Below are 25845 nucleotides of genomic sequence, written 5' to 3'. Positions count from 1 at the left end.
TGAGTGACTACCCCGGTCTCTGAGGAACCTCACCTTCAATCCCCGAGCCTTCTCTTTTGGGGGAGTAAAGGCGGGGAAATTTACCAGGGGAGATTTTTGTTTGTTTCCAGGGTTGGCTGGGTTTGGGGGAGTTTGGCCTCCAGCGAGCGCGGGGAAGAAATGTGACTAAGTGGCAGAAAATGCGCTTTCCCTTTCTCTCTTCTGCCTTCAGGCCGCGGGGAGTTGCACAGCCTCTAAAAAATCTTTAAAAACCTAAAACTTCCCCTCCAAGTCCCTTTCGATCTACGCCACCTTCCCTCTCGGGCTGATTTCTTGAATTTGGGGCGTCGAGGCCTCCCCACCCATTGCTTCCAGCCCTTTTGCAGCACTTCCTGGGCAGGCCAGGGGAGAGGACGGAAAAGTGGAAAAAGAACGTGTGCGCCCTGCGGACCCGACTTAACCTGTTGGAGGAGGAAGCTGGTGTCGGGCTGAAGTCCCCCGAGCCACCCCAGGAGCCAGAGCAGCCCCCGGGCATTCAGAGAAAGGCGCCGGTCCCCAGTCCCCTCGGAAGCCGGTCATAAACCCGACTTCTCATCACCGGAATTACTTAAATGCGCTTTGATGGTGTTAGGTCCTTTTCCACGTGCGGATGACTCAGCCCGCTGCAGCTGCGCCCAGGGAGGTGACCCTGGGGCAGCGGCTGACCCTGCTGCGCCCTGCACCCTGGACCCAGACACAGCCCATCCCAGCAGCAACCCCGCCCCAAGCTCCCAGACCACACGTAGCTTTTTTTTCCCCCTTACTCTTCGAGTCTTTTTCCTCTTCTCTAAAAACATTTTTTTAATTTAAAGGAGTTTTATTACTTTATATATATATACATATATATATAAAGCATGTGAGACAGAGGCTGAATGGTAGAAACAGGCTGTTAAAAAAAGAAAACTACGTGCCGGTGACGCTTCGTGGAGCTGGCCAGCCTCGCCTGCCCCGCAACTGAGCTTGCGGTCGCCCCGATTCTCTAGTAGACCCGGACGTGGGGCACCTGAGATCTCCGCCACTGAAAAGGCGCTATAGAAATGCAAGGAATTATTATGATTTTAATAAAATTGTCTCATTTAGGAGCGAGCTTCTGCGCTGCCTCTGTCGTCGGAGCCCGGGTTTGCCACGGCAAAGTCTGTAATCAGAGAAAAATACCAGCTTTGTTGAGGGTTAGAATATATCATTGGCTAATGTGTGTGGTTTTCTTTTTAAATAATGCTAAGCATTGGAATAATTAAAGAGTGAGAAATAACTCGTCTCTCCTCTCTCCTCTCCATTCAGCATTGTCTTATTTAAGGGCGGAAAGCGCGCTTTTCGGCAGAGCTGGTTAGTTTTTAATGCGGGCTTTTTTTCTCACCCGCCGTTCCCTCCGCTCCGGTCTGATTCGCAAATCCCCAAACTGGCACAAACCGGGAAACTTGCGGCCGGCCGTTCTTCTCCTCGAGTTGGAGACAGCCCTCTCCTCTTCCCTCCCCCGCCTCTGGGCCCTGACCCACTGCCTGGTTTGCGCTAGAGCCGTTTAAAAAAGAAAGAAAGGAAGAAAGGAGCCGGGCTCTGGTACCCCGATGCCAGCCGAGGGCGCGTTTCCCAGGCGGCGGGCTGGTGGGAGAGTCAAACCCGGGTGTGGGGAAGCAGCCTGGCTGCCTACTCTGCATCCTCTCCCCTAAAAAGAATCAAGTATTTCTAGAGATCGCCTGCTCATAGGGCTCAGATCCCTTGTCATATTTTAAATTAAATTGAACAGTTCTTTCTTTCCAGCCCTATATGCAATAGGAAGAGAAAATGCGGTCTTGGAGAGCCCGCCTTGGCAACCCTGTGCCCTTGATAGAGGAGAGAGCTGCCCACTTGGGCTGGGCCTGGCATCCAGCCCCAGAGGAGTGCTCTTGCCACTGGCCACAGGGCCTGGATTTGGGGAGGAAGAGCAGGGTCCAGGGCCAGTGGCTGGGCACGGCTTGGAGAGATGTGGGAGTTGGGGAAAGGACTTTTTTTTTTTTTTTTTTATCAGGGCTGCAGAGGTTCTGGGCTGGTGGTAGGGGGCTGGTGGTAGGCAAGGTGGCTGTGGTGGCCCTTCCCCCAGGTGTGGGGTAGACCGCTTAGAAGGGAAAGGGGATCCTGAAGTGCCTGGGGAAGAAACAGCTCCCTGTGAGAAAGCAATGGGAAAAATGGGCAATAAATGGGCATAGGGGCTAGTGCCCACAGGCATTAGTGGCTGTGAAGTGCCTTTGAGTTGCAAAGGGAGCTTTTTATTTATTTGCTTCAGGTGTTTTTCATTACATGTGTTTCCCTTTTATTTTCCTTGTTATTTGGTCCTTAGACTTTTCAGCGATCCCTTGTGTTCGTCTTTTTACATAAGCAGAAACTTTTTTTTCCTCCTTAGAGAGATACTGTGGGAGGTATTTTGCCTTCAGTGCTTTCTCTTTCCTGCTTTTTTTAAAATTTAATTTTAAAATTATAAAGTAAATTTAGTGCTAGTGAAAGTGAGGGGGGGAACCAGCTGGGGCTGGAGCCAGGGAAGGGATAGGCAGAGGCAGGGTTCTCTGCCTCCCTTCTTGAGGCAGCCCCTCCCCAGGACCCTGGGCCCAGCCTGGTGCCGCTTGCTCACTCTCTCTGCTCTCTTCTCTTGATGCTGTTCTGCTCCCCTCACCTCCCTGCAGGGCTCTTGTGGACAGGGATGGGGACAGTGTATCCCAGTGGGTGCCCATTCTCCCTTTGGGAACCCCTGGCTCTGCAGAGTCACTTTCCCTCATGCCCTACATACTGAGGTCCCCCATTCCCTGCCTGCCAGGCAAGCAGGGCGAGAGGAGGGGCCCTTGCTCCTCTCAGACACTAAGGCTGTTTGACTTTCAGCTGCGGGTCCTGTTTGTCCCCCATACATGCCCTGTTAGTCTGCTAAACCCGCTGCACAGTTGGTTGCCCTGTTGATGGGATCAGAGTTGGGCAGGCATAGAGAGAAGACACACACACACACACACACACACGCACACACGCACACACATACTCTGCAGCAGTGAGGATGAGAGGGGCTTCTATTTGCCACACATTTTTGTGGTCACATGAATAGCACACTCTGCTCTATAACACGTGTATGCACATAGGTGTTTGCATTTGACGATACTGGTGTGACAAGGAGGTATTTCTAAGCCATAGAAATTATGAGAACTGTGTAGCTTAAAAATTTAAGGCCTGTTCAGCGGGGCTGAAAATGTTTATTTCTTAATCTGGGTGGGGTTACATGGGTGTGTTCACTTTGTGAAAGTGTATCAAGCGGCATAGCTTACAATGTGTGCAATTTTTATACATGCCTTGCTTCAGTTAAAAAGTTTACTTAAAAAAAAGAAGCCCCAGTCTCAAAAGTAAAGAAAAACCTGTGCATTACAAAATAATAATAAAAATTTAAATAAAAATTTATTCTAGCCTGCTTTGCTTAGTCCTTCCTGCTAGGAATGGTGGGAGGGCTTGCAAAAAATAGCGGGCTGATAAAAAAGCTAGCAGGCATGTGGTCCACGAGGCATCCTGACCGGTCCACATGTGTGGAGTGCCTGAAAACCGCCCACAGACAGGTATAGAGGTAGGATTTTAACATCTCAGGGCTAAAGGATAAGAAATGGTAAGGAGTAAGTTACGTGCCAATTACATTTTGCTGTCAACATCTGGAAAGCAAAATTGCAGCTGTTCTCTCTGCCCCTGCTCCCCTGCATTACCACCTCTTCTTTTTTTTTTTTTTTTTGCACACTTAAATTTTTTGTACGCTTGCCATTTATACTTCGGTTTTCTGCACTGTTAAAACAATTCCATGGCTCTGTTCAAATTGGGTTTTTGGGTTTGAGTTTTTTTTTTTTTTTTTTTTAATGGATCTTGTAGTCTGATAGTATAATTTTTGGAGGGATTTATTTAAACAGGCCCAGAAGCCATTGATAATCCCCTCCCTTTTCTTTCACCCTCTCTGTCTTCCCAGAACTGCTCAGGCCAGCAGTGAGGGGGAGGACGCTCGGCAGCCCTTGCCCGGCTCCTTCCTTTCGCGTCTGCTCCTCCGGGCAGGTACTGACAGCTTCGCCCTCCATGGCCCTTCTGCGGTGTTTTTGTTTTCTCTTCGCCCCCCAAAAATATTTGAACCAAAAAGCCTCTTTTTTTTTTCCTCCACCCACAGCAAACTGAAAGGGCTAGTGAACCGTGATTCAACAGAGCGAGGGCGCCTCTTTTCTTCCTTAGCATTAATTAACTCAAGTTCGTTAGGACGTTGGGTCTGTCGCCCACAGTTTTCTCTTGTGTGTGCTGAATCGGGTCATAGAGGGAGACTTCCCGTGCAAACAGTTTGTGTTGGAGCTGAAGGACGCAGAGGGGGAGAGAGGGTGAGAAAGAAAGGGAGCCAGGGAGGGACGGAGTGTGGCCGAGGGGTGGGCATGGTCCGAGCTCCTCAAGGCACCCCCAGTGTCAGGCTCTACAGGGGCTAGACACCAGGGAAATGTGGATTCTTGGGTTTCCTGGGCAATGATCCTGATAATAAAATAGTTGGGGGAGCAATACATTTTGAGGAATTGAAAAATGACCTCTTTCTAACTCCTAAAGTTGTACATTTTGGGGTTCTGGCCACTGCCTGTGGCTGAAGAAATTGCAAGAAAGAGGTTCCCTCAGGACTGAGGGTGCCAGGCCGATCTGAGGGCAGGTGGTGAGGAGAAATCCTTCCTTGCTCCTTGTCTCTCCTGTGGCAGGGGAAACAGAACTGGTAAAATGAAGGGGGGTGTCTGGACTGATCCTGATGGAGCTCTTACAGAGGGACTGGGAAGGCCCCTGCCTTTTGGGTTTTGTCACCTTGCCCTGACCCCCGCCCCCCGCCGCCCGCTCCCACCCCAAGGAGGGGATTTGCTGTGGTGTTTGGGGTGAGTTTTCAACATTTTGCCATTTGCTCTGGCCTTCTCTCTCGCCTTCCAGATATTTTCACAGTGTGCTGGGCACAGACCTCATCTTCACGCGCTGGTCTCTCTTTGCCTTGCCTTTTGTCACTTTTTCAGTTCTTCAGAAAAAGTTGTGAAGCTGGCCTGTGCAGTTCTTCCCTCTTCCAGGGCCCTTGGCCACCATGAAGTGACACTTCCCAAGCCGATTAGGTGTGTGAGGCTCTGCACTTCCCTTGCCCCCGGAAGCCCTTCGTTGTCATCTGTCCTTCACGCACTTTGGAGGGTTTTATCCCCATACAGCCTGCCGGCTGGAGAAGAGAGCTTCCCCGGCTTTTACTTCTATTTGGTGACACAAGGAAGTTTCAAGCTAAATAATGAATTAAAGACTAGAATTTTTGTTTCCCATTCCTTGTAGAGGATGAGATGAAAGTAAACAATTTCCAGTTGCCCTAGAGAGAATAGATTGTCTCCCCCAATATCCCCATTCCTACCCTATTTTATTCTGTGCCAAGAGGGTAAGGGAGATGTGCCTGGAGCAGAGGAGCATTTGGAGCCAGAACGAGGCTGCCTGTTGGCCCGATCCCAGGCCACCGCTCCGGGTTTGTAGTCTGGAGGAGAAAAGGAAGGGGGGGGGTGTTGGTTTACTGGAGAGAAGTGTGCGGCCTGGCTGTGAGGCAGACCCTGTCCTAGACCCAGCACCGGGGTGTGGGGTGAATCCATTCAGCCAGCATGAGGACACTAGAAAGAAACTGCGCAGAGCCGCCTTTCCTGAGCAGAGGAAAACAGGCCCAAGTCAGCCAAAAACCCGCTTTGTCCAAATTATCCGAGCTCCCTCGCAAAGTGCATTTTCCGGTTTCCATTCTTGGAGTTTCCAGACTCTTGGATGATTTTGTTCTGGCTGCAGAGCCCCTTCTCGTCGGTCCCCAACCGAGGGGAGGCCCCACCCTCCTCTAGGATAAGCAGCAGGGCCCCTTCCCTGGCTGCCCGGTGCTGCCGCCGCGTCATGTCTGCAGTTCCCTTCCCATCTCTGGCCGCTGTCTGGCCACTGTCTTCTTGTGGCCTTCCACGAAGCAGCGATAATCTTGGGACAAGGTGGGAGAGCTCAGGGTTACGAAGCCGGCTTCTTTTGGTTCAGACCAAGGCTGAATTACAAAATTCCAACCACTGGGCAAACTAATTGGGGCTCTGTTTATGGCCTTTTTAATTTCCCGTGTCCTTTCTTACCCAGGCTGCAGATATGCTTTAGTAAAATGGATACTGGAATATCTGGTCATTTCTGTGCAGTTTTGTCGGTTATTTGCTCTAATTGCCTGTAGTTACCCAGATCAACATGGGCCCAAGTGTCCAGGATCTGAAAGAATAAATCTGGGCCTTAAGTCCAGCAGGATGTGGACAAATAGGATTTTTTTTTTTTTTTAAGATAAAGAAGCCTCCTGAAAGTGGCCCTGTCTTAAAATATACAACTTCTTATGCTTCTAGATGTTTCACTATAGGTAGATGCGGGCAGGTTGCAAAACCTATCTCAGTCTGGGAAGATTATTTTGTTTCCTTGAAGAATTTTTAACACTGTATATGTGAGTAAGGTACTGTACATATTTTCCTAAAATAATCCATAAGGCCTCAGTGGACAGGTCTGTTGTGTGGAGTTTTTGAAAACCATGCATTTCTTCTCATGGAGAAGCGGTCATTTTCCTTAACTGGTTTTTCTTTTTCTGCTGCGACGCAGAGCCCTTTTCTGTCTTCTTATTTTTCCTCCTCTGCTGTTCTGTTTCCCTCCATCTTTGTCCTTCTTTCTTTGCAGTTGTGGGCCCAGCTTGGCACTCTCTCTCCAGGTTTGGCTTTTTTCTCTTTTTTCATTCTCCTTCTCTCTATTTCTCTTTCTCCGTGGCCCTTTCAGTCTTTTTCTGTTGGGGGCACATTTCTCCTAGTGATGGCTGAAACTGGCATGGGTATGTATTTTAGAAATGTTTCAGTGAAAACTGTTGCTTTTTTTTTTTTACCAAATAGTACTCAACAATAAAAGACAGAGGCTTTTCTTCCACAAAGGCAGCAAAATCCCTTTCCACAAACCAAAGGCCCATGTGAATTTTTAAAAAGTCTTATTTCTGGCGTCTCGATGATTATTCTCTCCAATGGGGGAAATACCTTTTCCCCCCAATGTTTCCTGCTTTTCCTTTTCCCCCCCTTGTCTTTTTTTTTTTTCCTCTTCCTATTACCAGCGTCACTGGCTTCCATTCCCCATTTCCCGCGTCTTTCTACTCTGTTGCCTGCATATCCCCTCACTTCTTCCATCGCCTGAACTCTTACACTTGCCAGTGACTCAGACCTGGAGAAGCCTTGAATCGTATGAGGGGTTTTTTGTCTTGATTCTGGTCTTTGGTGCAGGATGTAAAGCGGTCTGATCTCCTGCCTGGGGCTGGAGGGGAGAAGGGAAGGAGGCTGGGCCAGGGACAGGTAATCTTCCAACAGGAGCCTCTACTCTCTTAACAAAAGGGGGACAGTTTCCTTTTGTCTGGGGCTCATGAGGGGCGTGTCTGGGCTGATGGCCGCCACCAGTGGCATGCAGGAGGAGGGGCCCGCAGTGGAGGGTGCTTGAAATGTTTCTAATGGAACCTGAGCAATTCCTCTGTGTGTGCCGAAAGCAGGAGGGGAGGAAAGGAGGGAGGGAGCAGAGAGAAATAGAGAAAGAGACCTTCTCATCGCCCTAAGCATCAGAATATCCTGGCCACTCCTCCAGAAAGGCCTCCCCCACTGGGAGCTAGCAGCCCATAGAGAGAATGGGGTGAGGGGAAAGTATTTGCGTGAGAATCTTCTGCCCACCTGCAAGGTTATAGCCACTGGCAGAAGAAGGACAATTGACAATTGTTCTTCCTCCAACTTTCTGCCCTGGGAAAGGCCTGTTGCTCCTTCTGTTAAGAGAGCCTTGAGGGGGTGCTTGGGGCTCTTTGTGGGTCCCTGAGGCTCTATTGAGACACTCTTTTGCGGCCTCTCCTCTGATCTCTCCGCCATTCCATGGAGTTTTGACCCCCAACCCCTCTCCAGGAGCCAATCGTGCATCTTGTCCTGTTTCCCTAACTTATACATGGATCCTTCCATCTGTCATCCCCCAGCTGTGGAACTGTTGCTGCCCCCACCTCTATCCCTGACCCAGTTGTACCACCAGATTCAGATTCAACCCATATTCAGCACGTCTCTTCTAGTGTGGCACTGTGGTCTGTGAAGCGGAACATGCTAGGATTCTCCAGGAGGCTCGTGTTGGCCATTTTCTGTTTGGTGTCTAATATTTAGTATAAATCAGAATACAAGAAAAACACCTCGATGCCAAATATAAACTCACTTGTAGTTTTTAATGATCTCACCTTGACTTTAGAAGGCAAAATTGCTTCCGCAAGTTGGAGAGGCAGGATTTGGTACCTTATGTCATGTCGCCAAGCTAACATATTTGGCTGATTGGACTGAAGCTGGTTATTAACATGATGTGAATTATTGGACACCACCCTAAGAGGCCTGTCTCTGATAACACCTGCCTTCTGTACTCTCACTTCTAACCGTTTCTTTCAGGGGTCAGCCATGAGCTCAGTTCACTTGAGATGGATCATTCAGGGCACAGACTGGGGTCCCAGGTGTTGGGCAGCCCCTGTCCCATTGTCAGGGTTCAGCGCCAGCCCAGGGCTGGATGTTTTATTTTGGCACGCCCCAGGTGCTCTTCCGGGAACCTTTCTGCCAACATAAAGGCCACAAAGCACAGGGTTTCAGTTGGGGAAGAAAGGGGCCCGAGTGAGCAGTGACCTTTTTTCCGTTGCCAGCTGAGGACTGAGCCTCGCTGGGGGAGAGGGCGACTGTAGGGATGGAGTTCTGAGTGGAATTGGATCCCGTTCTCCCTGTCTGCAGCCACATCCTTCCTCCTCTGCTTTTCCTTTCATATCTATTTCCTTCTTACTGCATTTCAAAGGCCTCAAGCATGGCTGCTCCATAGCTCTTACTGGAGAGACCCCTTCAGAGGTGGGACTCCCCTCCACAGTGCTCACCTTTTCTGCCTACTGTGAGGAAGGTCCCAAGTGGAGGACCAGAGCAGGAACTCCCCGGTGGGTCTCTTCTCTGTGACTTGATTTCCCCCAGGTGGCCTGCTTTTGGTAGAGCCCTTTGCTGTTTTTTGTTGTGTCATTTCTTAGCTCTTTGCTTTTCATTTGGGTTTCTCGTTTTATACTTCTGCACTTTGCACTACTAGGGTTTGGGCCCTTTAGTCTAAATTGATTTGGGAGACAGGTAAGAAAACTAATCTCAGGTCAACTGGAGAGGGCAGATCCGGAGGATGCGAAGAATTAAATGCCTGTGGCAGTTGTGAGGGGCGTTGGTCAGATTCCTTGCTTCTGCTCAGAGGTAGTGTCCATCTTTTTGCCTTTGTCACTTCTCCCCGGGTCTGGCTGTTGTTTGTGGCTGCGTGTAGAGCTTGTCAGGCGGAGTGCTGTGACAGGAGGCTATTTTAATAAACTGTTGCAGTTTCTCGAGCCGAGCTGTGTTGCGTTGGCATCCCTCGTCACCGCTAATGGAGTGTGCGTGGCTGGGTGTGGGCCGAAGGAGGAGGCTGAGCTTGCTGGGGGCTGGGGGAGAAGAGAGGGACATGTGGGGTGCTGGCCTACCCCTTGTCTGAGAGTGCTCTTTCAGCAGCCAGACCTGGGGGCATCACAAGGTGGCAGTACCCTGGGCACCAGATCCCTGCCCTGGAAGTACTGCTGGCATGGACACTTTCTGAGCTCTCTTCTTATTTCTATTCATAGCACCGCAGGCTCGTGTGTATGTGGCCGGGGAGGAAAACTTCCACTCGCCCCTGTGTACTCCATAGGAAGAAAAAAGGAAAGAAAGAAAGAAAGAGATAGAAACAGAAAAAGAGAGAGTGTGCAGGCCCGAGAGAAAGACTGAAACCAAAACACAGAGAGAAGGCGCAGCTGCTTCCCCAAGGCCTTCTGGGGCTCCCGCCCGCCAGCCTGCCCGGAGTCAGGCCTTTATTTATTTATTTTTTCAGGCTTAAAAAAAATTTCGAGTCTTCCACAATCCCAGTCCCCCCACACTGCCCCACCCCACCCCCAGATTTGCTGGGTGGCTGCTGCCAAATGGACCCGAGTGGGAGCCTGGAATGAAAAATTCATAACTGCTGGACTTTGCTTGTTCATTAGACGTGAACTTGTCGATTGGGCAAATTGTTTTTGGTCTCCAACTGCCGGGGGCTCTCCCCACCCTCCCGGCTCGCCCGGTTCCCTCCTCCCCTTAGACGCAGCCATTGGCTGCTCGTGGATGTCTCTTTGCCAAATAGGTGGATCCTTCTCTCTCTCTCTCTCTCTCTCTCTCTCTCTGTCTCTTTCTCCCCCACCCCCTTTTTACTGGCTTGGCACAAGCAAATGGATGGGGATTGAGCCTGAAAGGAGAGAGAGAGAGAGGGAGTTTGAGAGAGAGAAAAGGAGCAAAAAAAAAAAAAAACAAAAACACCCCAAAACCCAACCAGTGCGCACACACACGCGCACACTCACACACACGCCCCATCCCATCCACGTCCTCCCTCGATCCTCGATCTCTCCCTCCCCCCCTTCTTCCTTTCCTCCCTCCCTCACTCCCTCTCTCTCTTTTGCACGCGTCTGCCAGCAACGGTCTGCAGCCGGTCAGAACTCGTCCTCTTCCCCGGGAATCTGCGAGCTCCCCCTTTTCCTCCGATCAGGCGGCTCGAAGTTTACACCCCTGTGCCGCTGCCAAAGCCGAAAGCCTTTTTCTTCAGCTGCCGCTTTTTCCCTCCTGGGTTTTGTTTTTGTTTTTGTTTTGCACGGGGGTGGGGTGGGGTGCGTTGTTGGTTGCGGGGAGATGGTGGGAGGCTGGTTTTGATTTTTTAATTTTGCATTTTTTTTCTTTCTTTCTTCTTCTTTTTTTTTTAACTGGAAGAGGATGCACAGGGGAAGAAATTGAAAAAAAAATTTGTTGGCTTTTGTTTACCTGGCGTGTGTGGCAACCGGCTCGCTCCCTCTCTCTGCTTGCTATCCCTGACCTTTCTTTCTTTTTGCTCCTTTAAAAAAAAATATTAATTTCCCCCTTCTGTGCAATGGAGCATGGGGGGGGGAGGAGGGGGAAGGGTTTGAGAATCCACCCAAGCCCAGCCCCTATTCCCCAGAACACCAATAATAACCCCCTTTAAAACATTTACCTTCCTCCCCTGCTCCTCCTCCTCCCCCCCTCCCCCCACCCGCCCCCAACTCACAACTCTGTTGAGTCCAGAATCTCAGAATCGGGCGTTGGGCTTTGCCGGGTGCTTCAGATCAATGGTAATTATTTAATTTTTTCCAGTTTTATTTTTGTAAACAGAAATCAATTATTATTTAAACTTCAAACAAGCAAACAACCAAAAAAAAAAAAAAAAAAAACAAACAAACAAAACCGAGAGAGCCCATCCTTCTGTCACCTGACTGAGTGGGAAAGAGGGTGAAGGGGTTGTGGGAGGCTGGGGAAGGGGTCGCAAGAAGACCCATGTAGCTTTTAACCCTAATGTGGCCGAGACAAGCACCTTATTTGTGCTAACAAGAAGTGTTTTGTTCATTATTACTGTGATTAACATTAGTATTGGTGTCGATAACAAAGCTGAAATCACATATTTAGGATTTAGGTCTGATTAAAAAATGCTGGGGTGGATGTTCCAACTGGATCAGGAGAAAAGAAAATGAAAACAGCCTGGGGAGAGGGAAGCCTGATCTGTTTCCTCACTTGCTTGCTCGTGGATGTCATTTTCTCTCTTCTTGGGGGCGGCCAAAAATCGACCGGTGTCGGGGACCAGAGGCGGCCCCGCACGCCCCCGCGTGTGCGTCCATGGGCGTCTGTGCAGACGGACATTGCGCCGGGGCGAGCTGACAGGAGTTCACGGCTGCGATAGAACATGGAGATGTCATGGGCGCGACAGAGCCTGGCGGGGATACCAGCAGCGTGTGTGTGTGGACGGCAACGTTGTCTGTGCGCGTGTGTGTGAGTGAGTGAGGGAGAGAGAGAGAGAATAGGTGTGTGTACAGGCTCCCGGTGCCTCTGTCTGGCTGCTGAGGCTGAGATGGGAGCAAGTGGCTGGCGAAGCTGGTGGTGGCTTCAAACCACACTTTTGTAGAACAATTGCAAGAGAAAATTGTTGGGGGGAGGGAGGAGGAGGAGAAGGCGGTTTTCCTTGTGCCCCCCCTTCTAACGCTGCTTTTCTCCTTCTCTCTTTCCCCCTCATCCCGTCTTCCCCTCCTCCCGTCCTCCCTCGCCCCGCATGCTCCCGGCTTGCCGCCTGCAGGATGAGTTCCACCCGTTCATCGAGGCACTGCTGCCTCACGTCCGCGCTTTCTCCTACACCTGGTTCAACCTGCAGGCGCGGAAGCGCAAGTACTTCAAGAAGCATGAAAAGCGGATGTCGAAGGACGAGGAGCGGGCGGTGAAGGACGAGCTGCTGGGCGAGAAGCCCGAGATCAAGCAGAAGTGGGCATCCCGGCTGCTGGCCAAGCTGCGCAAGGACATCCGGCCCGAGTTCCGCGAGGACTTCGTGCTGACCATCACGGGCAAGAAGCCCCCCTGCTGCGTGCTCTCCAACCCCGACCAGAAGGGCAAGATCCGGCGGATTGACTGCCTGCGCCAGGCTGACAAGGTGTGGCGGCTGGACCTGGTCATGGTGATTTTGTTTAAGGGGATCCCCCTGGAAAGTACTGATGGGGAGCGGCTCTACAAGTCGCCTCAGTGCTCGAACCCCGGCCTGTGCGTCCAGCCACATCACATTGGAGTCACAATCAAAGAACTGGATCTTTATCTGGCTTACTTTGTCCACACTCCGGGTAGGTCGTTCTCAACCATTTTTCCCCCTCATTTTATTTTACTTGCTGGCATTTGTTCTGTTTATTGTTCTCTAATTTCCAAGCGATAACTCGCCGGAGGCCTAACTGGTCTATGCCCGTCCTGCCGGGCCTGCAACACGTTCTATGGGCCCTTTTCCTTTTTCCTATCTTCTCTCTCCCCCAGCTTGCTCCATTCTTCCTCCTCTGTTCCCTGGCCATGTTATTGACTTTGTGCATTTCCATCGTTGGAAGACTTATCTGATCAGAAAGATGCTGCAGGTCTTAGGATTGGGGACATGATGCCCCCAGAATTATCCATGATGGTGAGAGTTTGAGATGAACAACAATAACAGCACACCAATAGTTGCTCGTATTAAAATGAGTCAGAAGTAGTATTGAGGGGCAGGTACTAGTTTTCCTGCAGCTTCACCTCCAGTCCCAGGAAAAACTGGGTTTGGTACAAGCGGGATGGGCAGGTGTTTGGTGGAGAGAAGGAGCATGTGAAACCCCGGGATATGAGACTGAATGAACAGAAAAGAGGAGAGAAGACAGTAGTGGGCAGATTCTGCAGCCTAAATACTCAGGCGGGAGCTGTTTGGCTGGGATTTGGCTGTCAGAGAGTATGAAAGTAATTTGATTTCATAGAGAGTGAAAACAAGCACGAGATTCCTTGAGCTCTTTCCCTTCTCCTTATTTCAGCTAAAGTGGCAAGGCCTCAGGATGGATGCCCACAGCCCTGGCACTCTGCTGGGGAGCAGAGAGGCTTTCTCGGGGCACAAGCATGGCAGGGAGCAGCGCTGCTGTGGAAGAGGTCTTAAGCAAACAAACAAACAACAACAAAAAAAAACTCTGTAAAATCTCCTTTTCCTTTTGTGTTCCAAGTAGTTCTGCTTCTCCTCTTCGCTTTTCCAGTTTTACCCTGCATTTTGGGTTAGGGTGGTTTAGTTCTCCTCCTCTGTTCCTTTTTTTCCCTTACCCTTTCCCTTTTTATAATTTCTTTCCGCTTTTGTTTTCTTACAAATTGAAACAGAGATGGCTGGTTAATTTTTAGCCTCCACTCAGCTACGCCCAATTTGCTGCCGCCTTTGAAACCTAAACGGGCGGCACTCTGTGATTAAGCAAGGCAGAAGTGTGTTTACATTATGCCCAACCAACTTGTAATGAGAGGGCTACCAAACCTTTCTCTGTGTGTGTGTGTGTGTGTGTGTGTGTGTGTGTTTCCTTTCCACCATTCCAGTATTTTTTCCCCTTCATTTCCCTTTTTCCTCTCTTTATGCGAATGTGAGAGAATGTGGCTTAACTTCAGCTCTCGCAAAGGTTGTTTCCCGCGAGTGTGTGTCTCTGTGTCTTCCTTCCTGTTCATTCACAAAAAAGAAAAGCAATTCACAATGGCTATGGTCACCCCCTTGCCTGTTTGGGAAGTTGAGAGGAATGATATCACTGGATACAGAAATAAAATTCGGGTTTGGGGGTGCTTTCAGCACTGAGTCAGGAATGTAATCTAGACTAGAGTGCCCTGAGTTTATATGTTGGAGAACTGTGGAGAGGAGAAGGTGATATTGGAATTCTTGTCCTGAGAGGTTGCTTTGGTAGCTGGTTAGAAGCAGGAGACACCACTCTCACCCCCCAAGTCCCTACCTACTTCTGTAGATCTTTCTAGGCCTGCACCCGGCCCTGTGTGACCATCGTGACCCGTCATGCAGAAGGCCAGGTGCCAGTCATTCCACCTCCCTTCATCTTGAATTTTTTCTTTTGTCTTTTTTTTTTTTTTGGAAAAGAGACTAAGAGGGAAAAAAAAGTTATCCCCTCATTCTCTGTCTATACAGCAAGCCAGAGTGGGAGGGTGTGTGCCTGGTAGTATTGGAGGTGGCTGGTGGCTTGCAGAAGGCTCGGAGCCCCGAGCTTACCAGTGTGGCCATCAGATACTCCTGCACAAGGGGATTCTGCACCTTCCAATTTTAGAACCAGGGGCTCAAGAGCATCTAAGATGAAAATCAACACTCATCTTCCTCTGAGCTGGCTTCCTCCAACCCCGCTCTCTGACTGGATCCTTGTAGCCGAGTTGTTTCCCTGGCCTCTTATTTTAGGCCAAATTCTTGACTGCTGCCAGCGTGGGGCTAAGGTAGGATGAAAAGTATGTGAGGAGGGAGACCGTTTCCTGGCCAGAAGAAAGGCCCCCCATGCCTCCCTGCCAGCTTATGAGATCATTCGCCCAGGAATATGAGCGAATTCATACCCCATTCCATGTAGCCGAGGCCACTGCTCTGGGCTGGGGCTGAGGCCGAGTCTCCTCTACAAAAGCAGAGTAGGGAACTAAGGGTGTATTTTATATTATTCAGGCCCTAGACTCCAGATAATTTCAGTGAAGGTAGGATTTTTCTCACTGGAATTCCTTTAGTTTGAGCTTGCCTTCCTGAAGTGAGTTGGGGCGAGTTGGTGCAGCTCGGGCCACCAGTGGGCCATATCACTTGTTCCTCTTTGGAGTTGGGTTGGGTGGTCTTGAGATGGAGCAGAACAGGCATGACTTCCTCCTTGAGCTGGCCCACTTTGCTAGAAAATGTCTTCTGTGGCTGAGCCACCAAACAGCATCGATCTGTGGGTACCACTTTCTCCATGCCCATGCCTGCCAGACACACTCAGCAGAGCTGCCACTTGCTCCTTCCTTCCAGGATGATAAACTGAGGACAGAGGCTGGGATGGCACAGGCTTTGGACTCTGAAAGAAGTGTTTTTCCTTCTCTTAAGACAGGGCTGAAGAGCCGAATCTGGGCTGAGCTGGGGATCCTGGGTTTGATGACAGTAACATTGATGTGGTGGCAAATGTGGGGGTGTGGCTTTGCCCCCAGGTGCCATTGTCACCCATGGCCTTGCCTTGCTGGGCCCTTGTTATGTCCCAGATGAAGCTTCAAGAGTTGACACATTTGAGAGGGATTAGAGGACGTGTGTTTGGCGTCAAAACTCCACTCCCAGAATACTGGGTCCAAATACAGAATACTAGGTCCAAAAGCCTGCCATGAGGCTGGCCTTCCTGCTGGGAAGAAGTCTCTCTGTGTGTTTGTCTGTGTTTAGGAAGGGAGGTTGAAGCAGGGCAGGGTCAGAAAGCACTGCCTTGGGGAGGAGGGTATCCATTTCCTGGTAATATCCTTCCATTCAAAGTGGGTATCCCAGAACAGGTGGCTGGGGAGGGCCAGGAGAGAGACCTCTGCTTGTGTGAGAAGGGATGGCCGAGCTGGCCTAGAACTGCTGCTAGACCATTTCCAAAGTTTCTGCAGCACCCTGAAGGTGAACCAGTGCCTTCAGACCTTTCCTGACACCTAAACCTTGGTCCTAGGAAAGAAAAAAAAAATCCAAAACTAATAAAATACTTGAGCAAATGGAACTGTCAGCGTCTCCCTGTCAGATCCCTCCCGTGGGCCTGCAGCGGAATCCCCACAAAGTCCAGGTATTTGAGTGGTGGCTCTTTTCTTTATCTAAACTCTTTAATGATGGAGAGCTTCCCACACAGAAGGAACCCCTGTGCACACACCACTAGTGCCAGCAATCGCCAGATCACGGCCAATCTCAATTCAACCATCCTCCCAACTGCCCGCCCACGCTGAGTTATTTAGAAGATCCAGGCATTATAGCTTTTCATCTGTAAATGTTTTCGTGCACATCTCTAAAGATAAGGACTCTTGAAAAACTGAACCACAATACCACTATTATACCCATTAAAAATTTAGCATTTCTTTTTTTTTTTTTTTTTAGTATCATCAGAAACCTGGCTAATGTTCACATTTCCCTAATGATCACTTAATTTTTTTTTTATAGTTTGTTTGAATCAGGATCCAGATAGGGTCGGTCCTGCATTGCGATGGGTTGATCAGGCTCTAAAGACTCATCATAATCTCTAGGTGGTCCTTCTCCTCTCCCTGTTCCTTAGTCTTTGTTTCTTTTCTGGCAGTTGTCATTGTTGTCGTTGAAGGAACCAAGTTGTTTGTCCTGTGGGGTTTCCTCAGCTGGACCCTGCAGGCTACGCTACTCTGGGTGATTCAGTGAGTGTGGTGCTCTGAGAGCAGATTTGGCCTCCCCACCTTTCCTTCAGGTCCCGGGACAGCTGAGCTTGGCCTTACCTGTCGCAGGAAATGGGTTAGACCCTGAAGATTTGTCTGAGTGAACTTTTTCACCTGTGGGGTTGCCTTCTCAGGTATCAGAGCTTCCTGGTTTTGGCACTTTAGTTTAGGGCTTGGGGCTTTGTAGCAAGCACTAATTTTCAGGTCTGAGGGAGGACTGCCCATCCACGTCCTTCCTTGGTGGTGAAAGGCATTGTTCAGCTGTGTCCATACTGCCAAGACAGGGCTGGTGCCAGCGAGGTTCCCCAAGCCTTTGCTGGATGCCCGACCCAACTGTTGGCTCTGGGGCTAGTATGTGGGAGGGTCCACAGGAGCACCCGCCACTTTCTCTGGGTCCACCCCCACCGTGGACCCTGTGCCGCCTCATCCATTGCCTCCTTTTTCGAGGCCCAGAAATGCCACTGGTCTGTGTCTTTGAGGCAGCGCCATCTGGTGCCAGGGCTGACAAAGACCATGGGGCCATGGAACTGACGCCTAAAATTAGCAGGATCTACAGATTATCTTTTAACCGAATGTAGGGTCCCCTTTAGAACATCCCGGAAGAGGTGTCACTGTCATTCAAAGGTCAGATTTTGTTGTAAAATTCTTCCATTCTTCCATGTCTAGCTTATAGGATGGTTCCAGGGATTAAACCAGCTAATATGTAAAGATACTGGCACATAGCAGGACGGCAGCTGCTGTGATTGGGAACAATTGTTATGATTTAGGGAGCCCAAGGCTGACTCTCTGTCATCTTTACTTATTGGTCTTTCTTTTCTCTTAAGGGAGGACCCAGGCAAAAGCTGATTTTTCTGTAACAGGACAGCATTTGAAATATCAAAGGCATTTATGTCTCCCTTCCACCCTTCTCCCCAGGAAGCTGTCTCCTCTCCAGCCTGAATATCACCAGTCCCTAATGCCTCCCACATTTCACATGGCTCCTAGTGCCCTTGCCATTTTGGTCACCACCTCCTGGAGGCCCTCTGGTTTGTTTTGGTCTCTCTGATTCATAAAATTTCTGAAACTGGAGTGTTCAGAATTGAACACAGAAACTCCAAGCATGATCAGATCCTAGCCAGCCATGGTGGCTACATGATTTTCAGGGCCTTCCAGCTACATACTGTGCAGAATGAAAATGTGGGGCTCCTTGTTCAAAATTTTTAGGAATTACAGCATGACATCAGTTAAACCATTTAACCAAGCGTGGGGGGCATGCAGGTTGCACACCCGTGAAGCTGGCCCAGGCCGCCTTTGTTTCGGACATTCGTGTCTGTTAATACAACTTGGGGTGCTGGGTCTGGGTGGTGTGGAACAATGATGGGGCTCAGGCTGGCCTCAGAGAGGGGCACGACCCCAAAGAGGAGAACAGAAATGCGCGGACCGAATCCTTACGCTTGGGCTTGGTCTTAGACTCCTTTGACCACCTGCTCTTGTCCCTGTTGTTCATAGTGCTGTCCAGCCAACCAGTCAAGAGCCCCCATTGCCTACAACATGCAGGGGGTGTCTCAGTAGAGCGCTTGCTCTGCTGGCTGAATTGGAGGCTGTGGCGCAGGGGAAAAAGGAGTCACCTTTGTCGGAGCTTGAGCGAGCAAAGCACCGACTGTGAACAAGCCAGAGGGGACCTAGAGGCCTGATCCCATAATTATGGGCATGGTGACCAGCTGTGCTCTATTGCCGACCCAGAGGAAACAGGGCTACTCTGCAGCAGGAGGCCTGGGGTCCAGACATGCAGAAGGACTTCCTGAGAACTTGGTTTACTTTTTGGCACTTCCAAAGCATGGTAGAATTCCCTTTATCCATGAAATGCACACTTAGTCAGCTTACTGTGAGCAAGGCCCTGGCCTAGGGGTTCCTAGATTTCTAAGAATAAGACAATCTTGCCTGTACCCGGCAGGCTTTGGGTAAAGGCCTCGTGATATCTTCTAGAAGGCTTCTTCCCGTAGGCATAGGCGTGAACCTGCAGTGACCCATGCTGGAGGGGAGGAAAGGCCCAAAGGACCTTATTTGTGGGATAGCTCACAGTGGGCTGTGAAGTGGGAGGCAAGGTCCTTCTTGGCCACCCTCTAGTGTTGCAGAGACCTGGGATGCCAGAGCAAGAGTGGGTTAGAAGGGGTAATGAGGTAAGCGCTATGTTCTCCCTCTGTTCTGGTGTCCTCTAGCAGCTGAGCAGAGAGGGGACAGCTGAATGTCCCCCTTTCTGCCTAGGGAAGAAGGTGACTCCCTCCTCACCCCTTTTTCTCTTTGCCCTGTCCGTCCTGCCCCCACCCCACCCCGCCCCTCTGTCTCAGGAGCTGCCACGCTTCAGTTATTTTATCCTTCAGTGTCCGATTCAGAAGTCTTTTCAAAGGCCCCAGCCGTGTCAGCGCGCGGTGCTCGCACAAAAGGCCTCTTTGATTTCTTGTTTGTTTTCATTTGCCAGTGGAGGGGGAGGGGGGCAGGAGAGAAAGAGCTTCTGGGTTTTAAAATTTTTATTTGGGTTGCTTCATTCTCAGAGGAGTTGGCTCCTTGGAACTCCTTTCTGAGTTGGGGGCTCGGAGTTGAGCGGCGGCCTTCTGAAGAGAGGGCTAGTGTAGGAGTGGGGGGTTGGGTGGAGCTCCCAGGGTGATAGGAGGAGGTGTAGGGGTTTAAATATAGTTATTGATTCACCCTACAAACACTTTGGGCAGATCTTACGTGCTAGGCCTAAGGGTAGCCCTGCCTCTTGGGTAGAGGAAAGGTCTGAGGTGTCTGGCACATGACATTCCCCTGTGTGTTGCATCCTTCGAGGAGGACTCTTCACAGCTGTGGATTTGCACGGTTGTGAACTTTGACTTTGTTATTTTTCCTTTTTTGTCCCAGATTTCACCTTTGAAGGGGATTCTACTAGCATACATACTTCTTGGGAGACTCAGTACTTCAGAATACAGGTTGGGGTTTCCCACTCTACATCAGAGAATGGGGGAGAGGTAGTGAGAGGTTTATAGAGCAGCTAGGTGTCTTCCTGGGAATGGTGTGCAGAGGACCTGGGCCCACAGCTTGTTTTGGACTTTGAGGGCAGGTCAGTGCTGCTGAGACCCTGGTGAGTAGGGAGTTGAGGCTGAAGAGAGATGGAAGGCCACGCTTGTCCAAGGTTTGGAACAAGAGGCACCCAAACCAGTGCCTGTTGGGATGCGTACCTTAACACACGTGGGCATGTCCCTACATCCCAGTAAGAAGAGGTGCAGCCTGCTGGTTTACGTGCCCGTGTGGAGGCCTAATTGTCAGGGCTTGGGAAGAGAGCGCCACAGACCGAGACTTGGGCAGGTGGTCACGGGCATCAGCAACAGGGAAGTGTGCCCACTGGGTGAGGGGGGGCTCGCAGGGCCTGGTTGGCAGACGGGAGGAGGAGGCTGGGGGGCTGAGAGATAGATAAATATAGCTGATGGCATTTCTGATGATAGGTTTTTCTTGGCACCAAGGGCACCGTGGAAAACAGCACGACAAACGCCCGGCCCTGCAGGCCGCCGTCGCCATTTTAAACATGTTTGAGTTTAAGGGTTGTTGGCGTTAGAGTAGGGTCCCAGGAGGCGGAGGGCCTAGGGAGGGGAAGTTTGGCTGGACTGGACCTTACCCGCCAGGTGCCTGGGTTCCTTACTTTGTCTATAGTAGGTATCTCGTACCTTGTTTCCTGGCTCTTTGGGGATTTAAAAAATATTCTGGGGCTGCCCTTTGTGGGTCTGTCTCCCAAGTGACTTGTTTCACCGCCAGCTGCCATGACCTATCAGTAGGGGGCATCTTGGCTCTTCTCTCACTCCTGATGCCTTACTGATGACATGGCATGCCACCACCACCCCAGTACAGGGCACTTATTAGCTGTTATTTGGGGACACCCAATAACTTAAGGGGCACCTGTTTGTCCAGGCTCCTAACAACTTCTTGTCCCCTGTGGGCATGCCCTTGGTCTCTATCACCTGCTTTAATTCCATTTTTCCATTGAAGGCCCTCTATGGCTTTACCACCAGGCTAAGTCCTCTTTATGTATTAATTGCCTGAATTCTCACCCTTATTCTAGTTTTAAACCTGTGCTCCTGGCTGGGTGTGTATGCACTCAGGTGACGTGTATAATGTGTGTAGTGAGGAATCAGCAAACCAGACCTGGGGACCAGGGAGGCTTCCTAGAAGACGACCTGATTGACCTGCACCTTTAAAGACAGTGAAGAATTAGCTTGTTTTGTCAGCTGACTGAGCCTTCTCAGTGTGCCTGGAGCTGATTTCCTCCTCACAATGGTTGAGTGATATAGACAGAGCAGGTATTATTATATCTACTGCACAGAGGAGGGACCCGAAATACAGAGATGTCGGGGGACTCCGGATGGGTTTCCGGCAGAAGGGGCTGGGTTCTAGGTCACTGAGTACCTCAAGCTCATTTTGAGGGCATCGCTGTTCCTTGAACTTCATCAGGATTACTGGCTTTGGCAGAGTCTCAGAGGAGAAAACCTCATGGGTCCCCGTTGGAGCCAGTTTCATCGTTGTGGTCTCTGTCGTGCTCTAGAAGAGAGCCCAGCTTGCGGCTCAGCTCGAGGGCTCCCCCAGTGGCTGAGCACGTGGGGTGGAAACAGAGAATGGGCACCTGGCCCTGTCCTGACACTGGCCTCCCTCCCTCCTGACAGGCCATGGCTCCCTGGATTCCTGCCTCCAACCTCGAGAGGCGGCATGCTAGCATAGACGGGCTGAGTCTAGCATAGACAGGGGCCAGGTTGGCTGAACGCTGTCACCCTGCTGCAGCCAGCTTTGCTTCTTTTCATACCTCCCTGGAGCATGGGGGAGGGATCCTACCTGACCTTTGCAGGTAGAGGGGGCAGGAAGTCTAGGTGTGAGGCCAGGCAGGTTCTGCTAGACCTTGGGATTCCTGATCCTTGCACTGTCACACCCTTTTCCTGGGAGTGTCCTTGGAGTCACAGTTTGAAATAAAAATGCATGTAATTATCATAATTAACCAGGTGATCGCTGGAAGTTTTACAGTAATCTGCTACTCATTGCCTTTTTCACTCCTTCACATTGACTCTCACCTTTACTCTTTTCTTAAAGTTGGAAAACTCTCAGGCTGTGTATATAAAAACTCTCCTAGCATGACTAGAGCTGGGAACAGAGAGAGGCTGGCCTACCACTCTCCATTTTCCTCTGTGTCCATGGCTAATTAGAGGCTTACCTCTCACCATTGATATCAGCTCCCTTCGAGCAGCATTTCCCAACTGCTGCACTGTTGACATTCAAGTGAGATCATTCTGTGTCGTGGGGGACTGTCCTGGACATCGTAGAGTTTTAGCAGAATCTCTGGCCTTGACCCACTAGAAATCAGTTGCACTTCCCTACCCAAGGTGTGACAACCAAAAATATCTCCACACATTTCTGAGAGTTCCCTTGGAACAGAATCATGCATGGTTGAGGACCTCTGGCCTGGAAGAAACAGGGATTCAGACAGAATGCCACCTGCGTTCACCTCTTGCCTCACCGCCAGTTTAGGTCCTCATTTACCTTGTGTTGAATGTCGACTGAACCTCTGAGCATCATCTGCTCCTGTGTGTCCTGTGTTGTTTTCGCTTTTCCGGATAGCAGGGCCCTGGGCTGAAGCAGTTTGGGGGCTTTCCCCTTTCACTTCCCCCTGGCTGGAACTGTAAGCCTGCCTCCAAGTCCGCTACTGAGTGATTCCTCTCTGATTTTTTGCGTAGTGGTCTCTGTGTGCTGGGGCTGCTGATCTGGGGAACGGGACAGGGGATCTGCTACTAGGCTGACCCAGGCATGTGCAGCAACTGGTGATCCTGTCAGGCTCATAGCGGACCCCAAAGAACAGCAGACGTTTGTTTCTACAGCATGAGACACGGAGACCAGAACTGTTGTCTGGGTCTTAGTACTACTCTTTTTAAATGATTTGATTTTTTTTTTTTTTTAAATCATAATAGTAAAACACATTCTTTGTAAAAATTTAAACAATAGAGAATGTGAGAGACAGACAAGTTCCCCAAACTACTGTCCTGTGCCTGAGACAACTTCACTTCACAGATCCATGTCAGTTCTTCGAATTTTTTTCATCAATTCATATATCAAGTAACTTTTAAATATAGAGGTATCTATTTTAAGAGCAGATGGTATGTTTGGGCTAATTGAATTGGCTCCATCAAGTGCTATTGTGGTCTTAACTCTTCCCACCCCCTGCCTTTTGTACCCTCGCCCGCATCATCCCAAGTGCAGAGCCAATGTCCCTGTCATCTTTTCCCTGAGGTGACAGTTTCGGTGTGTCATTCCCGGGAGGAGTGACCAGCAGGGCATGTACTGGTGTCTGAGTGGTTAGGATCCAACTCTCGGGGATTCCTGCTGGTGGTGTAACTCCGACCACAGAAGTCAGGGCCTAAGCCTCAGCCTGCCCAGAGACCCCCCGCCGAGGGGGCTGCAGCTGGAGGGAGGGGCCCCTGGGAAGTATCCTGCTTGGCTGCACCTGGCTTGGCCTCTGGAGTCAACTTCCGAAGTCTTCTAGGAAGGCAAGGGCACTCCTTCGTATGGAGCAGACCCTTCGCCAACTGGCCTGGTGTCTGGGAGGCTTCCTTTCTTAAAATGGGGGGATGAAGCATCAGTCATGCTTCCAGGATTTATTTCATCATAATTGTTTGTTTCGGTCTTAATGATACAGCAGAGAGAAGAGTGGCAGAGGAAGAAGAGCGTCCTCTCCAGGCCAGGGGTGGGGCTGTGGAAATGAGAAACCGGACAAGATGGAGAAGGAATCCAGAGAGGGCTTTGCGGCTGGGTCCGTCAGTCTGGAGAAGGCTGCTCTCCAGACAGCCGAGAGTAGGGTGACACCTGGTGACTCTTCTGGACTGGGCGGAGCTGTGTGGAACGATCAGGAGATCCCCTGAGGCAACCTGCAGGAGGCCAGCCGAGTATAGCCCTTGGGGAGTGTGTCCTTATTATGCCTGCAGATTATATCCCCATTAGCGCATAATTATTATATAATGGACGTTATTGCGTAATGGCAGTTATATAACAGGTGGCCCAGAATACAGACAGGGGGTGTAATAAGTGTATATCCTCTGGCTATAAATAGCCACCAGCCCCACACCAAATATGTGGTCACACCAGAGCCACCTTATAAATACCCGTGCTGGGCTATAAATTTCTGAGCAGTGACGTCAGCGGGCATGGTACCTAGTTAGGAGGTGGTAGGAGGGACCTGCGGCCCCACCCGGACACATGACATCATTGTTTCCTTAGTAACAGGAATGCTCCCGGGGGACCAAGTGAAGAAAGGCCTTTAAAGGGAGGAGGCAAATGGATAGGAAGCTTGATTCGGGGGTGGGTGCTAAGCCTGGGCTGAATGGGGTGGGGTTCCTGGGCAGAGTCCTTAATGGGTGAGACAGGCCGTCTGCCCTTGGGTATTTGACCCAACCGGAAGCAAGGCAGTAGACTCCGTTTTCTTTCATCTTTAGGGGGTCTCAAGTCCCCTTTCCTGTGTGTAGCAGATTCTGCCAGCCTTGGCTGTGTGTCAGGGAGAAGAGGGGAGCTACAGGGTCTTCCCTGTCCTTCTCTCTCCTAGGTGACCTCTACAGGGCTCTAGGGCCACTTGCTTCGTGCCTGGTCACATCCTCCCCAGGACATGACCGTTTCCTCTACCAGACATATTAGGCCAGTTTCAGCCTTAGTAATCTAAGAAATATGTGAGCAATTTGATGCGGATCTCAGAGAGCCTCGTGGAAGTAATGGCGCTGAGAGATGGCGCCTGGGGAAGAAAGAGGAGACAAGGATAGTATTCTGGCCCCAGAAGAAACTATGAGGTGGGATATAATCTTTTTAGGTGTGTGGGAGATTGCTTCATATAGGGTGGAGAAGAACTAGTCTTCAGAGCCCTGAGCATAGAGGAGGAAATTTGCCTTTGGCAGATGAGGGGATTGGAAGAAGGCTGGATGACCAGCTCGTCCTGGTTTGCTCACAGTTTCCCAGCCCCTCACCTTGGGAAACCCCTCAGTCTCCGGCAAACCAGGATTGTTGGTCACCCTAGAACAGTGGTTTTCAACCAAGGGCAATTTTGTCCCGCAGGGAACATTTGGCAATGTCTGTGAACACTTTTCGTTGTCACAGTTGTGGGGGGAGGGTGCTATTGGAATCTAGTGGGAAGAGTCTAGTGCATATGACAGTCCCCCAGGAACAAAGAATCATCTCGCCCCCAAACGTCACAAGTGCGGAGGTGGAGAAACCCAGCCTTAGAGGGAGAATAAGCAGACCCTGCTGTGCGTGGTCTCTCCTTAGGACGCCTCTTGCCTCTGCTAGCAGAGTGGGCTGCTTGGCTGCCTTCCTGAATTTCTTGCAGCTCTTGTTTTCTGTGCTTTGATTGGTTGCGTTTAGGGTTCTGTGGCCTGGAAACCTTTTCTAGGAAATCGTGTGGCTTCTGAGAGGGTCTTTCCCGTCTCAAAGTTCAGAGACCCTTTGAGACAGCGCCGTCTCAAAGCGAGACAGTGCTGAGAGCAAGCCCTGCCAGGCAGTATGGTATTGGTGTGGATCCTTCATCTGTTATTTTAAAAAGAATGGAAAAATCATCAAATACCTATCCCTTATTGCCTACCAAAGAGTTTCTAAAAGGCAAAACCTGCCTGTTTTCCCTGCCTTTCAGGCCAACTCTTCCCATATAGACCTGAACAGGCCACTGCGGCTCCTGGGGCTTCCTGAGCGTGTCAGTCCCAGGGTAAGAACTCACTTCCATAAAAGCCAGTTTCCCAGACCCAGTGATCAGGGCTGGACTCTGCCACCCAAAGAAGCTTCCCAAATGAAACAAATGAGGCAGGAGCAGAAGAGAGCCAAATCCTATTCTGGCACATGGAGTTTACAGAAATCTAGGTTCTAAGTGTTCTCATGTCATTTATAGAAGTTTCCGTTTAGCCCGACATATGTGAAATGTAATCATGAAAGCATAGCAGATACTGTTTTTCACCTGCCTTTATTGCCTGTTTAGTTTACTACCTGGCTGCAGTTGACTTGGTGCCCTCTGGCCTTGACCACATGCATAGCGTGGCCA

The 25845-nt window shown here is 50.3% G+C and overlaps 1 protein-coding gene across 1 annotated transcript in view; it reads left to right on the top strand.

The window, feature by feature from the left end:
* The window catches only part of LOC111523842 (nuclear factor 1 X-type-like), a 30838-nt gene extending 17281 nt beyond the window's left edge, over positions 1 to 13557 (top strand). The window contains exons 2-3 of the mRNA XM_023188723.1: positions 12208 to 12739; positions 13439 to 13557. Of these exons, the coding sequence (XP_023044491.1) occupies positions 12208 to 12739; positions 13439 to 13557 (651 nt within the window). The remainder of the gene's footprint in view (positions 1 to 12207; positions 12740 to 13438) is intronic.
* Positions 13558 to 25845: the final 12288 nt, after the last annotated feature.

The sequence above is a fragment of the Piliocolobus tephrosceles genome, chromosome 21 (assembly GCF_002776525.5).
Source record: "Piliocolobus tephrosceles isolate RC106 chromosome 21, ASM277652v3, whole genome shotgun sequence".
Taxonomy (NCBI): Eukaryota; Metazoa; Chordata; class Mammalia; order Primates; family Cercopithecidae; genus Piliocolobus; species Piliocolobus tephrosceles.
The sequence above is the reverse complement of the archived record's forward strand: the minus strand, read 5'-3'. Positions and strand labels throughout refer to the sequence as shown.